The sequence below is a fragment of the Nerophis lumbriciformis genome, linkage group LG10 (assembly GCF_033978685.3).
Source record: "Nerophis lumbriciformis linkage group LG10, RoL_Nlum_v2.1, whole genome shotgun sequence".
Classification (NCBI taxonomy): domain Eukaryota; kingdom Metazoa; phylum Chordata; class Actinopteri; order Syngnathiformes; family Syngnathidae; genus Nerophis; species Nerophis lumbriciformis.
In genome coordinates this window covers 45,316,462-45,330,793 of record NC_084557.2, presented here as the reverse complement: position 1 = coordinate 45,330,793, position 14,332 = coordinate 45,316,462, and the positions used below count along the sequence as shown (strand labels likewise).

Here is a 14,332-nt window from a genome sequence, read left to right as displayed (position 1 = left end):
TATTTTTGCCACCTTTCCCAACATCTTTGGCAAGTGTTGCTGGCATCAAATTCTAAAGTTAATGATTATTTCCAAAAAAAAAAATATTTTATCAGTTTGAACATCAAATGTTGTCTTTGTAGCATATTCAACTGAATATGGGTTGAAAATGATTTGCAAATCATTGTATTCCGTTTATATTTACATCGAACACAATTTCCCAACTCATATGGAAACGGGGTTTGTAAAATAGTGAACCTTTTTTGAGCCAAGGCACATTTTTTTCATTAAAAAAAAAAATAGGGAGGAACACCACCAGCAGAAAAGGTTAAAAAATGAAACTCCACCAGGTTGCCATGCCTTATTTTGAGTTTGTTTGTGCTTTAGTTCCTGTCTTGCGCTGTTTATTTGGTGACCCTTCCTGTTTTGTTGGCGTTCTCCTGTAGCAGCGTCTCGCCTCCCTTTGAGTTCTATTGCCCGCACCTGCTTTGTTTTCGCAATCAAGACTGTTCAAGTTGTGCGTACGCTATCCTTCTTTGTGGGGACACTGTTTATTGTCATGTCATGTACGGATGTACGTTGTGGACGCCGTCTCCTCTCCACACGCCGTAAGTTTTTGCTGTCGTCCAGCATTCTGTTTTTGTTTACTTTGTAGCCAGTTCAGTTTTACTTTAGTTTTACAAAGCCATCCCTATGCGTCAGTGCCTTTTGTGTCATTTTTGGTTTAAACGTTACATACCTTTTACATACCAAAAAAAAGGTCGAAAAACACTGCACTAGACAACGACACATTATTACAATTATTGATTTGCCAAAAAAATTTTTTGGACCAATTAGGTGAAGTTGTATTATTTCCCACGGCACACCAGACAATATCTCACAGCAAAAAAATGTCAATTTTGGCTTTATTTGAACAAAAAAACCTTAGGGTACATGAAACATATGTTTCTTATTGCAATTTAGTCCTTAAATAAAAAAGTGAACATACTAGACAACTTGTCTTTTAGTAGTAAGTAAACAAACAAAGACTCCTAATTAGTCTGCTGACGTATGCAGTAACATACTATTATTTTGTCAACATTATGAGGGACAAACTGTAAAAATTGATTATTAATATACTTGTTCATTTACTGTTAATATCTGCTTACTTTCTGTTTTAGCATGTTCTGTCTACACTTCTGTTAAAATGTAATAATCACTTATTCTTCTCTTGTTTGATACTTTACATTAGTTTTGGTTGATACCACACATTTAGGTATCGATCCGATACCAAGTAGCTACAGGATCATACATTGGTCATACTCAAAGTCGTGTCCAGGGACATATTTCCTGAGTTTATAAACATAACATGAATTTTAAAATAAAGGAAAAAAGATTTTGAGATGCTAAAAAATATCGAAAATAGTATCGACTAGATACACTCTTGTACTTGGTATCATTACAGTGGATGTCAGGTGTAGATCCACCCGTGGCGTTTGTTTACATTGTGACGCCGGTGAGCTATTGTATCCTCCTACGATGTGTAGTGAAGCATGTTTAGCTATTCCTCGTCCTGCAGTGATAATAATACTTGTAAGAAACGTACTTTATTTGTTGCCATGGAAGCGAGGATTAGTGATTTAGAAGTAGCTAAAACACTAGCCATGTCTTAAAGCAGCTCTTCCTGAGGGCGTTTCAGTGTTACAACTTCACCTTTATCTTTACTTTTTACACCAAAATGTGTCCATTCCCCATTTTCTGTCTACACACTGTGTCTGCTTGTAAGTACTCTGTGATTGTGCGCTGCCAAACATGCTCCACGACGTGACGACATGCCCGTTAAAAAAAAAGGTACCGGTACTTTTTAGAGGCAGTATAGTACTGAATATGATTATTTAGTATAGCTGTACTATACTAGTACCGGTATACCGTAGAAACCTACTACAGCATGATCCAAAAAGTCATGCGTTTGCGCTTTGGTGTCATTTCCTATTAAAAGAGGCTCCACCTTGGGTGCAGTTAGTCATCAGGCTATATTTAGCACGCGGTGTGCAATCTGAAATCTGCTCGTGACGATTCTTAGATGTTAGATGTTGTTTTCTTAAGGATGCACTGCACAGTGTTTGATTTGGGAATGGATTTGTTTCATCCCAGCACTGTTTAACGAGGCAAAGGGCGTCTTAAATGAGGCATTGCTCCCGTTAGAAGTGTTACAAAGCAGCCGGCCAGGTGGTCAGAGAGACGATGTCTACGCGCTGCTGCATGCTGAATTAGAAGTGTGCAACACGACGTGCCTTCAGGTGCCAGCAGAAATAGAGCATGGGGATGGACCAAATGAGTTTGTGCTGCACGGCGACAGCCCAGGGAGTTGTCTGAAAAGAAGCACATTAATCCCAGCAGCCGTTGAGGTTTTTTGTGTGAGTGTGAGCTGTGGGCGTGGGAGGCTGACGATAGAAATACCAGAGCTTTGACTCAGATGACTAATCGATTTTTTGAGCAGCTGCAAACAAATCAATGCTTTTTTTTAAAAATAATACAGCATTTCAACCTTAAAAAATGATGCAAAACTCACTGAATGATACTGAGCCCCTAAAGGGACATGGGGGGGGGTTAATTATTTTTTTAGACATGTATCTCGTGCACACGAGAAACTTTTTATAAAGTTATAAGAAAAAAAAAAGGATTCTAATTTATTTTTATTTTTTTAGACATGTATCTCGTTCGCACGAGAAAGTTTCTCGTGCGCACGAGATACATTTGTAAAAAAAATATATATATACTTTTTTTTTTAGACATGTATCTCGTGCGCAGGAGAAACTTTTTATAAAGTTATAAAAAAAAAATAATAATAATAATAATACTATTTTTTTTAAATTGTATTTCTTTTAGACATGTATCTCGTGCGCACGATAAACTTTCTCGTGCGTGTATCTCGTGCGCACTTTTTATAAAGTTATAAAAAAAAATTAAAAATGTATTATTATTTTTATTTTTATTTTTTTTTAGACATGTATCACGTGCGCACGATAAACTTTTTATAAAGTTATAAAAAAAAAATATATATATTATATTTATTTTTATTTTTTTTAGACATGTATGTCGTGCGCACGAGAAAGTTTCTCGTGCGCACGACATACATGTGTAAAAAAAAAAATATATATATATGTATATATTTTTAGACATTTATCTCTTGCGCACAATAAACTTTCTCATGCCTGTATCTCTTGCGCACTTTATATAAAGTTATAAAGAATTTCAAAAAATTATTTATTAAAAAAAAAAAATTTTTTAGACATGTATCTGGTGCGCACAAGAAACTTTCTCGTGCGCACGAGATACATGTTAAAAAAAAAAAATATATATATATATATATGTACATTTCTTTAATTTATTTTTTTAGACATGTATCTCGTGCGCACGATAAACTTTTTATAAAGTTATAAAAAAAAAAGGATTCTAATTTATTTTTATTTTTGTTTTTTTAGACATGTATCTCATGCGCACGAGATGCATTTGTAAAAAAAATATACATATACTTTTTTTTTTAGACATGTATCTCGTGCACAGGAGAAACTTTTTATAAAGTTATAAAAAATATGAAAAATAAAAATAATAATACTTTTTTGTAAATTGTATTTCTTTTAGACGTGTATCTCGTGCGCACGATAAACTTTCTCGTGTGTGTATCTCGTGTGCACTTTTTATAAAGTTATAAAAAAATTTAAAAAATGTATTATTATAATTTTTTTAATTTTTAGACATGTATTTCGTGCGCACGATAAACTTTTTATAAAGTTATAAAAAAAAATATATATATTATATTTATTTTAATTTTTTTTAGACATGTATCTCGTGCGCACGAGAAAGTTTCTCGTGCGCACGAGATACATGTCTAAAAAAAAATATATATATATATATATACATTTTTTAATTTATTTTTTTAGACATGTATCTCGTGCGCACGATAAACTTTCTCGTGCGTGTATCTCTTGCGCACTTTTTATAAAGTTATAAAAATATTAAAAATGTTTTTAATTTTTTTAAAATATTTTTTAGACATGTATCTCGTGCGCACGATAAACTTTCTCGTGCGTGTATCTCTTGTGCACTTTTTATAAAGTTGTAAAATATTTAAATTTTTTATTTTTATTTATTTTTTTTTATACATGTATACATTTTTTTATATCTTTATAAAAAGTGCGCAAGAGATACACGCACGAGAAAGAAACAAATTGTTTTAGACATGTATCTCGTGCGCACGAGAAGGTTTCTCGTGCGCATGAGATACATGTCTAAAAAAATTTGTTTTATTTTTTTAAATTAATTTTTTAAAATATTTTATAACTTTAGAAAAAGTGCGCAAGAGATACACTCACGAGAAAGTCTAAAAAAACATGTATCTCGTGTGCACGATAAACTTTCTCGTGCGCACGAGATAATGTTTAAAAAAACAAACAAAAAAAACATAAATTATAAAAAAAAAAATTCCCCCGTGTCCCATTAGGGGCTCCGTAGAATGACACTCATGCTATAAACAAATATGCTTTAATGAAGCCACGCTTGTCGTATGCTGGGGTGTTTGTGCAGGCAAGAAGATGATTGACTTCAACACACAAGGCGGTGTAACACACACTGCTGCTGGCTTCGCGCAAAGTGAAGACATAGGTGGCGTGAAACAAACGACAACACCGACAAACAAACCGTCGTCTGCAGCGCACGGCGAACAACGGACAGGGAAAACACCAGAATATAAAAGACTCTAATCAATACCAGAAAAGCAGGTGCAACCATAGTAACTCATTCGATGACCATAGTAACTAATTAGATTACCATAGTAACTCATTAGATGACCATAGTAAGTCATTAAATTACCATAGTAACTCATTTGTTGACATAGTAACTAATTAGATTACCATAGTAACTAATTCAATGACCATAGTAACTCATTAGATGACCATAGTAACTAACTAAATTACCATAGTAACTAATTAGATGACCATACTAACTAGTATATGATGCAGATTTCGACCATTGAAAGACTTAGTATAGTTGAAGACTTACGGTCATTAGAAAACATGAGTGCACATCATAATGGCAGCTACACTTTACATCTTAAAGATCCATCCATCTATCTTCTTCCGCTTATCCAAGGTCGGGTCGCGGGGGCAGCAGCCTAAGCAGGGAAGCCCAAACTTCCCTCTCCCCAGCCACTTCGTCCAGCTCTTCACGGGGGATCCCGAGGCGTTCCCAGGCCAGCCGGGAGACATAGTGTCCTGGGTCTTCCCCGTGGCCTCCTACCGATCGGACGTGCCCTAAACACCTCCCGAGGGAGGTGTTCGGGTGGCATCCTGACCAGATGCCTGAACCACCTCATCTGGCTCATCTCGATGTGGAGGAGCAGCGGCTTTACTTTGAGTTACCCCCGGATGACAGAGCTTCTCACCCTATCTCTAAGGGAGAGCCCTGCCACCCGGCGGAGGAAACTCATTTCGGCCGCTTGTACCCGTGATCTTGTGCTTTCGGTCATAACCCAAAGCTCATGAACATAGGTGAGGATGGGAACGTAGATCGACGGGTAAATTGAGAGCTTTGCCTTCCGGCTCAGCTCCTTCTTCACCACAACGGATCGATACAGCGTCCGCATTACTGAAGACGCCGCACCGATCCGCCTGTGGATCTCACGATCCACTCTTCCCTCACTCGTGAACAAGACTCCGAGATACTTGAACTCCTCCACTTGGGGCAGGGTCTCCTCCCCAACCCGAAGATGGCACTCCACCCTTTTCCGGGCGAGAACCATGGACTCCGACTTGGAGGTGCTGATTCTCATCCCAGTCGCTTCACACTCAGCTGCAAACCGATCCAGTGAGAGCTGAAGATCCTGGCCAGATGAAGTCATCAGGACCACATCATCTGCAAAAAGCAGAGACCTAATCCTGCAGCCACCAAACCGGATCCCCTCAACGCCTTGACTGCGCCTAGAAATTCTGTCCATAAAAGTTATGAACAGAATCGGTGACAAAGAGCAGCCTTGACTGAGTCCAACCCTCACTGGAAACGTGTCCGACTTACTGCCGGCAATGCGGACCAAGCTCTGACACTGATCATACAGGGAGCGGACCGCCACAATCAGACAGTCCGATACCCCATACTCTCTGAGCACTCCCCACAGGACTTCCCGAGAGACACGGTCGAATGCCTTCTCCAAGTCCACAAAACATATGTAGACTGGTTGGGCAAACTCCCATGCACCCTCAAGGACCCTGCTGAGAGTATAGAGCTGGTCCACAGTTCCACGACCAGGACGAAAACCACACTGTTCCTCCTGAATCCGAAGTTCGAGACTATCCGGCGTAGCCTCCTCTCCAGTACACCTGAATAGACCTTACCGGGAAGGCTGAGGAGTGTGATCCCACGATAGTTAGAACACACCCTCCGGTTCCCCTTCTTAAAGATCTAAAAAAAAATGATTTGGGAATGTCCGGCGGGCCAGATTGAAAAGCTTAACCTTGGCTTTGATTTGCCCAGGTCTGTCGTTAATCCATGCATAACCTTACTTTCACTTTTGACCCCACCAGGCATGCAGGTGTTGGAGTGGAACGGGATCCCGATGACAGGGAAGACCTACGAAGAAGTCCAAGGCGTCACGGCCCAGGCGTGTGCGGAGGCGGAGCTCTGTGTGCGACTGTAAGTCCCAGCTGTCACCATCCGGCCCTCCCGTACCACCGAAGAGCTCTGACATGTTTAGATGCAATATGGCGACCCATGACCAGACGTGGGTAGAGTAGCCAGAAATTGTACTCAAGTAAGAGTACTGTTACTTTAGAGATTTATTACTCAAGTAAAAGTAAGGAGTAGTCACCCAAATATTTACTTGAGTAAAAGTAAAAAGTATGTTGTGAAAAAACTACCCAAGTACTGAGTAACCGATGAGTAACCTGTTCGTTTAATGATGACGGCAACAAATAATGCACAAAAACATAAAGATAGCAATGAGCAAATTCAGAGCCAGGAATATCTCTTAAGCAACTAAAACAATAATATATATTAAATAATAATACATTAACGTAAAAATAATTAAGGCAAATTGAGCCACAATAACTTAACAGCACCATAGGCTCAGTAGGCAGAGATTACAAAGAAAAATAACAAGTTAGCCTTTACGCAAACCATAAACTGATAGGTGTGGGCTGCACCTGGGAACACACTGTGCACTTCTGATTCGTGTTTCTATGCATGCGTGTGGGTGTGTGTGTGTGTGTGTGTGTGTGTGTGTGTGTGTGTGTGTGTGTGTGTGTGTGTGTGTGTGTGTGTCCCGACGGGATCACCACCTTATCGTGGTGGGGCACTTTGCACGTCTCCATGACCCCTAGAGCTATGTCGGCTGGAGTCTTGTACTCCTGGCAGGGTTACCCAAGCCGAACAGGTCGAAGGGTAGAGTCCAGACTAAGAGTGATCCCGAAGACCTCAACGGTGGAGCAGGCAGAAGATGGTAGCAGTGAGAAGCACCACAATGGCTGTAAAAGCGGACGAAGGCTAAGGGAGCACACCCTGACAGAAAAGCAAGCTGGTGGCGGCAAGCTTTGAGGCGGTTTCCCAAAAACCTGGATTCCGGCAGCTTCCTGCAGTTGTAAGAAGATGCCGGTCGTCTAGGGTCTCCCTTGCCACTGGAACGATCTTCTTACAATCAAGGTAGTGGCGTTGGGAAAAGCGCACCCCTCATGCCACTCTAAAAACCATCATTGCGCAGGTATCTTCTTTACCTGAGTCTCCGACCTCAAAAGATCGGACTTTTCAAACATCAGCAGACTCATAAATAAAAGAAGATGGTCATCATCGAATCGATGGACAACCATAAGCAAGCAAGTGTGTGTGTGTGTGTGTGTGTGTGTGTGTGTGTGTGTGTGTGTCTATGAGGCTGCAGTGCGTTAATAAATGTCCCCACACGATGTACATTTGACAGTGATTCATAGCAGGGAAGCTAACATCAGCCTACGGTGACAGCCAAAATATCTACTAAGGTTACTTACCGCGATGTGCTTCCTCAAATTTGACGTTGAGTTCATGTAAGCTTTAGCTTGTTGCCGCTGAAACTTAATGTGTAGTTAATCACGTGATCGCCTGGCTCTGTTCGATTGGTGAAACGGAGTCAAACGTCACCAGTGACCGCATTTGATTGGTGAAACGGAGTCAAACGTCACCAGTGACCGCATTTGATTGGTGAAACGGAATCAAACGTCACCAGTGACTACATTTGATTGGTGAAACGGAGTCAAACGTCACCAATGACCGCATTTGATTGGTGAAACGGAGTCAAACGTCACCAGTGAACGCATTTGATTGGTGAAACGGAGTCAAACGTCACCAGTGACCGCATTTGATTGGTGAAACGGAGTCAAACGTCACCAGTGACCGCATTTGATTGGTGAAACGGAGTTAAACGTCACCAGTGACTCCATTTGATTGGTGAAACGGAGTCAAACGTCACCAGTGACTGCATTTGATTGGTGAAACGGAGTCAAACGTCACCAGTGACCGCATTTGATTGGTGAAACGGAGTCAAATGTCACCAGTGACCGCATTTGATCGGTGAAACGGAGTCAAAGGTCACCAGTGACCGCATTTGATCGGTGAAACGGAGTCAAACGTCACCAGTGACTCCATTTGATTGGTGAAACGGAGTCAAACGTCACCAGTGACCGCATTTGATTGGTGAAACGGAGTCAAATGTCACCAGTGACCGCATTTGATTGGTGAAACGGAGTCAAACGTCACCAGTGACCGCATTTGATTGGTGAAGAGCAGGCATGCGATAGATCCTACTTTGAAGGTCTGTCTGACAAACCAAAACAAACAAAGCGTGCATTAACAGATGGATAAAAATCAGTAGCGTGCTGAATGTAGATAAATGGAGTGGAGTAAAAGTAGCGTTTCTTCTCCATAAATATACTCAAGTAAAAGTAAAAGTATGTTGCATTAAAACTACTCTTAGAAGTACAATTTATCCCAGAAGTTACTAAGGTAGATGTAACGGAGTAAATGTAGCGCGTTACTACCCACCTCTGCCCATGACTACCCTCTCCTCCATCTGGCAAATAAACCCACTGGTTGATATATAACGTACCCTCCTATGGATCCAAACAGGGACCTGAACATGCTGTCTGACCCCGAGCACCCACAAGTCCTGGAGCACCACGTTCAGCTTAAGGCCGGTACGTACACTGCGCTTGCATGTGTGTGTACCACCGCCATACCCCTTACCGTGTGGATGTTTCTCTTCAGTCGGTGGGCAGCGTTCTCCCGGTGTGGATCCTAACCAGCTGGCGGCAGAGCTGCAGAAGGTGTCCCAGCAGCAGGCTCCGGGCATGCCGGGCGCCGGAGTCGGACCCGGAGGGTTGGGAGCGTTGTCGGCGTTGGAGCGCTCCGCTCTCCTCCACTCAGGCACCGGATCGGCGGCTTCCAGTGGCGTGCCGAGCCCCGGCCAGCCCGCGTCTCCTGCCATAAACAAGAAGCAACGACACAAGGTAGTGAATTTTAATGGCCGCTTGATGATGTTACGACGTCTTTGACTGACAGAAAGTAATACGCGCAGGGTGGCGTTTTGATATGAACACAAAATGGTGAAGCATCAAAGGCTACAAACCCGGCAAACGTTCTCCGACACTGCAAAATAATTACAAAAATTAGGGGTATTTCACTTAAACTAAGCAAAATTAGGTCTATTCAGGTGTACTGGAGAGGAGGCTACGCCGGATAGTCGAACCTCGGATTCAGGAGGAACAGTGTGGTTTTCGTCCTGGTCGTGGAACTGTGGACCAGTTTTATACTCTCGGCAGGGTCCTTGAGGGTGCATGGGAGTTTGCCCAACCAGTCTACATGTGTTTTGTGGACTTGGAGAAGGCATTCGACCGTGTCCCTCGGGAAGTCCTGTGGGGAGTGCTCAGAGAGTATGGGGTATCGGACTGTCTGATTGTGGCAGTCCGCTCCCTGTATGATCAGTGCCAGAGCTTGGTCCGCATTGCCGGTAGTAAGTCGGACACGTTTCCAGTGAGGGTTGGACTCCGCCAAGGCTGCCCTTTGTCACCGATTCTGTTCATAACTTTTATGGACAGAATTTCTAGGCGCAGTCAAGGCGTTGAGGGGATCCGGTTTGGTGGCTGCAGGATTAGGTCTCTGCTTTTTGCAGATGATGTGGTCCTGATGGCTTCATCTGGCCAGGATCTTCAGCTCTCACTGGATCGGTTCGCAGCCGAGTGTGAAGCGACTGGGATGAGAATCAGCACCTCCAAGTCCGAATCCATGGTTCTCGCCCGGAAAAGGGTGGAGTGCCATCTCCGGGTTGGGGAGGAGATCTTGCCCCAAGTGGAGGAGTTCAAGTACCTCGGAGTCTTGTTCACGAGTGAGGGAAGAGTGGATCGTGAGATCGACAGGCGGATCGGTGCGGCGTCTTCAGTAATGCGGACGCTGTATCGATCCGTTGTGGTGAAGAAAGAGCTGAGCCGGAAGGCAAAGCTCTCAATTTACCGGTCGATCTACATTCCCATCCTCACCTATGGTCATGAGCTTTGGGTTATGACCGAAAAGACAAGATCACGGGTACAAGCGGCCCAAATTAGTTTCCTCCGCCGGGTGGCGGGGCTCTCCCTTAGAGATAGGGTGAGAAGCTCTGCCATCCGGGAGGAGCTCAAAGTAAAGCCGCTGCTCCTCCACATCGAGAGGAGCCAGATGAGGTGGTTCGGGCATCTGGTCAGGATGCCACCCGAACGCCTCGCTAGGGAGGTGTTTAGGGCACGTCCGACCGGTAAGAGGCCGCGGGGAAGACCCAGGACACGTTGGGAAGACTATGTCTCCCGGCTGGCCTGGGAACGTCTCGGGGTCCCACAGGAAGAGCTGGACGAAGTGGCTGGGGAGAGGGAAGTCTAGGCTTCCCTGCTTAGGCTACTGCCCCCGCGACCCGACCTCGGATAAGCGGAAGAAGATGGATGGATGGATAAGCAAAATTATCTGCCAATACAACAAGAAAATCTGGCTTGTCAAGACTTTCCAAAACAAGTAAAATTAGCTAACTTCAATGAACCCAAAAATACCTTAAAATAAGTATATTCTCACTAATAACAAGTGCACTTTTATTGGTATAAAAAAAAAGAGACCTTTTTGCTCAATATGTTGAAAAATATTCTTAAATGAAGTAAATGCTAGTGCCTTTATCTTGACATAATGATATGCGCTCGGCATTACATTTCTTGAAACCAGCAAACTTATACTAAAAACTAATTTATTGTTCTTAATGGAAAGGCAACACGGCAAGCGCTTGTTACTCTCGGGGTCTCCTAGTCCAGGGGTCGGCAACCCAAAATGTTGAAAGAGCCATATTGGACCAAAAATACAAAAAAAAAATCTGTCTGGAGCCGCAAAAAATTAAAAGCCATATTACATACAGATAGTATGTCATGGGATATAAATTGAATTAAGAGGACTTAAAGGAAACTAAATGACCTCAAATATAGCTACAAATGAGGCATAATGATGCAATATGTACATATAGCTAGCCTAAATAGCATGTTAGCATCGATTAGCTTGCAGTCATGCAGTGACCAAATATGTCTGATTAGCACTCCACACAAGTCAATAACATCAACAAAACTCACCTTTGTGCATTCACCCACAACGTTAAAAGTTTGGTGGACAAAATGAGACAGAAAAAGAAGTGGCATAAAACACGTCCTAGAAAGTCGGAGAAAGTTATACATGTAAACAAACTACGGTGAGTTCAAGGACCGCCAAAATTAGTAGGACAAAACGGCGCTCGCCAAATAGTCGAATCAGTGAAGCATGTTTAATATAAACAGTGTGCTTTATAACAATTAGGGAGGTTTGTGTCATGTTTGTCCTCCTACAGAAACCATATTAAAACAAAAAATAGATTTTTTTCTCCTCATCTTTTTCCATTTTTCATACATTTCTGAAAAAGCTCCAGAGAGCCACTAGGGCGGCGCTATGCGGCTCTAGAGCCGCGGGTTGCCGACCCCTGTCCTAGCCGCTCAGGCAAATCATATTGTCTAAAAATGCTTTTTTTCCATGGATAACATGACATCATCGCGTCAAGTGCGTGCTCTTTCAGTCAATTAGTGCGCATAAATACAGCCCGGCCCCCAGGCCAAAAATGTTTTAATTGTAATTTTGAAGAATTTACCTGAATGTGCATGAACTATTTCTGTTCAAAATTGTTTAATATGTCACATGTTTAAATATTAACTGTCAGTTTACTGTACTGTGCCAACTGTACTACTATATGAGTACGTGTTTTCTATTGTTTCATTGAAAATACAACAGCAAAGTCCATTTGGCTGTCATCTGTTTTAATTATGAGACACAATTGTGTCAAAGTCATGATTTTTTTTTTTCATGCTTGAAATAAGACATGATTACTTTAAAAAAACAGTTTTATACTTGTGAGTGTTGATGACACAGTTTTGCAACACTTGATATTCTAGTTTCAAGCATGTTTTACTCAATATAGGTCATCAAATCTCAGCAACAAGCTGTAATATCTTACTGAGATCATTTAGGACCAAAACACTTAAAACAAGTAAAACACTCTAACATAAAATCTGCTTAGTGAGAAGAATTATCTTATCAGACAGAAAATAAGCAAATATCACCCTTATTTGAGATTTCAGTTTTTGCAGTGTACTATGTGACTTACACCAATGATTGATTAGGGTTGTCCCGATACCAATATGGATACTTTTCTAAATAACGGGGACCACAAGCACTGCAAAAAAATAAAATCTAAGTAAGATGAAATATGTCAAATAAGGGTGATATTTGCTTATTTTCTGTCTGATGAGATCATTCTTCTCACTAAGCAGATTTTATGTTAGAGTGTTTTACTTGTTTTAAGGGTTTTGGTCCTAAATGATCTCAGTAAGATATTACAGCTTGTTGCTGAGATTTGATGACCTATATTGAGTAAAACATGCTTGAAACTAGAATATCAAGTGTTGCAAAGCTGTGTCATCAACACTCACAAGTATAAAACTACTTTTCTAAAGGCCTACTGAAATGCGATTTTCTTATTTAAACGGGGATAGCAGGTCCATTCTATGTGTCATACTTGATCATTTCGCGATATTGCCATATTTTTGCTGAAAGGATTTAGTAGAGAACATCGACGATAAAGTTCGCAACTTTTGGTCGCTGATAAAAAAGCCTTGCCTGTACCGGAAGTAGCAGACGAGTAGCGTGACGTCACAGGTTGTGGACTTCCTCACATCTGCACATTGTTTACAATCATGGCCACCAGCAGCGAGAGCGATTCGGACCGAGAAAGCGACGATTTCCCCATTGATTTGAGCGAGGATGAAAGATTTGTGGATGAGGAAAGTGAGAGTGAAGGACTAGAGGGAAGATAGGGAAGATGCTGTGAGAGGCGGGTGGGACCTGATATTCAGCTGGGAATGACTAAAACAGTAAATAAACACAAGACATATATATACTCTATTAGCCACAACACAACCAGGCTTATATTTAATATGCCACAAATTAATCCCGCATAACAAACACCTCACCCCTCCCGTCCATACAACCCGCCAATACAACTCAAACACCTGCACAACACACTCAATCCCACAGCCCAAAGTACCGTTCACCTCCCCGAAGTTCATACAGCACATATATTTCCCCAAAGTCCCCAAAGTTACGTACGTGACATGCACATAGCGGCACGCACGTACGGGCAAGCGATCAAATGTTTGGAAGCCGCAGCTGCATGCGTACTCACGGTACCGCGTCTGCGTATCCAACGCAAAGTCCTCCTGGTAAGAGTCTCTGTTGTCCCAGTTCTCCACAGGCCAATGGTAAAGCTTGACTGTCATCTTCCGGGAATGTAAATAATGAAACACCGGCTGTGTTTGTGTTGCTGCAGTCAGCCGCAATACACCGCTTCCCACCTACAGCTTTCTTCTTTGCTGTCTCCATTGTTCATTGAACAAATTGCAAAAGATTCCCCAACACAGATGTCCAGAATACTGTGGAATTTTGCGATGAAAACAGACGACTTAATAGCTGGCCACCATGCTGTCCCAAAATGTCCTCCACAATCCGTGACGTCATCATACTGGGACGTTTTCAGCAGGATATTTTGCGCGAAATTTAAAATTGCACATTAGTAAGCTAACCCGGCCGTATTGGCATGTGTTGCAATGTTAAGATTTCATCATTGATATATAAACTATCAGACTGTGTGGTCGGTAGTAGTGGGTTTCAGTAGGCCTTTAAAGTAATAATTTCTTACTTCAAGCATGAAAAAAAAAAATCATGATGCCGAGCGCATATCATTATGTCACGATAATGGCACTAGCATTTACTTAAT

At 41.9% G+C, this 14,332-nt stretch overlaps 1 protein-coding gene across 6 annotated transcripts in view; it reads left to right on the top strand.

The window, feature by feature from the left end:
- pclob (piccolo presynaptic cytomatrix protein b) overlaps nucleotides 1-14,332 on the top strand; it is a 197,398-nt gene that overhangs the window by 113,701 nt on the left and 69,365 nt on the right. For all 6 annotated transcript variants that reach the window (XM_061969547.1, XM_061969548.1, XM_061969546.1 and 3 more), the window contains 3 exons: nucleotides 6,537-6,645; nucleotides 9,103-9,170; nucleotides 9,241-9,482. In XM_061969547.1, the coding sequence (XP_061825531.1) occupies nucleotides 6,537-6,645; nucleotides 9,103-9,170; nucleotides 9,241-9,482 (419 nt within the window). The remainder of the gene's footprint in view (nucleotides 1-6,536; nucleotides 6,646-9,102; nucleotides 9,171-9,240; nucleotides 9,483-14,332) is intronic.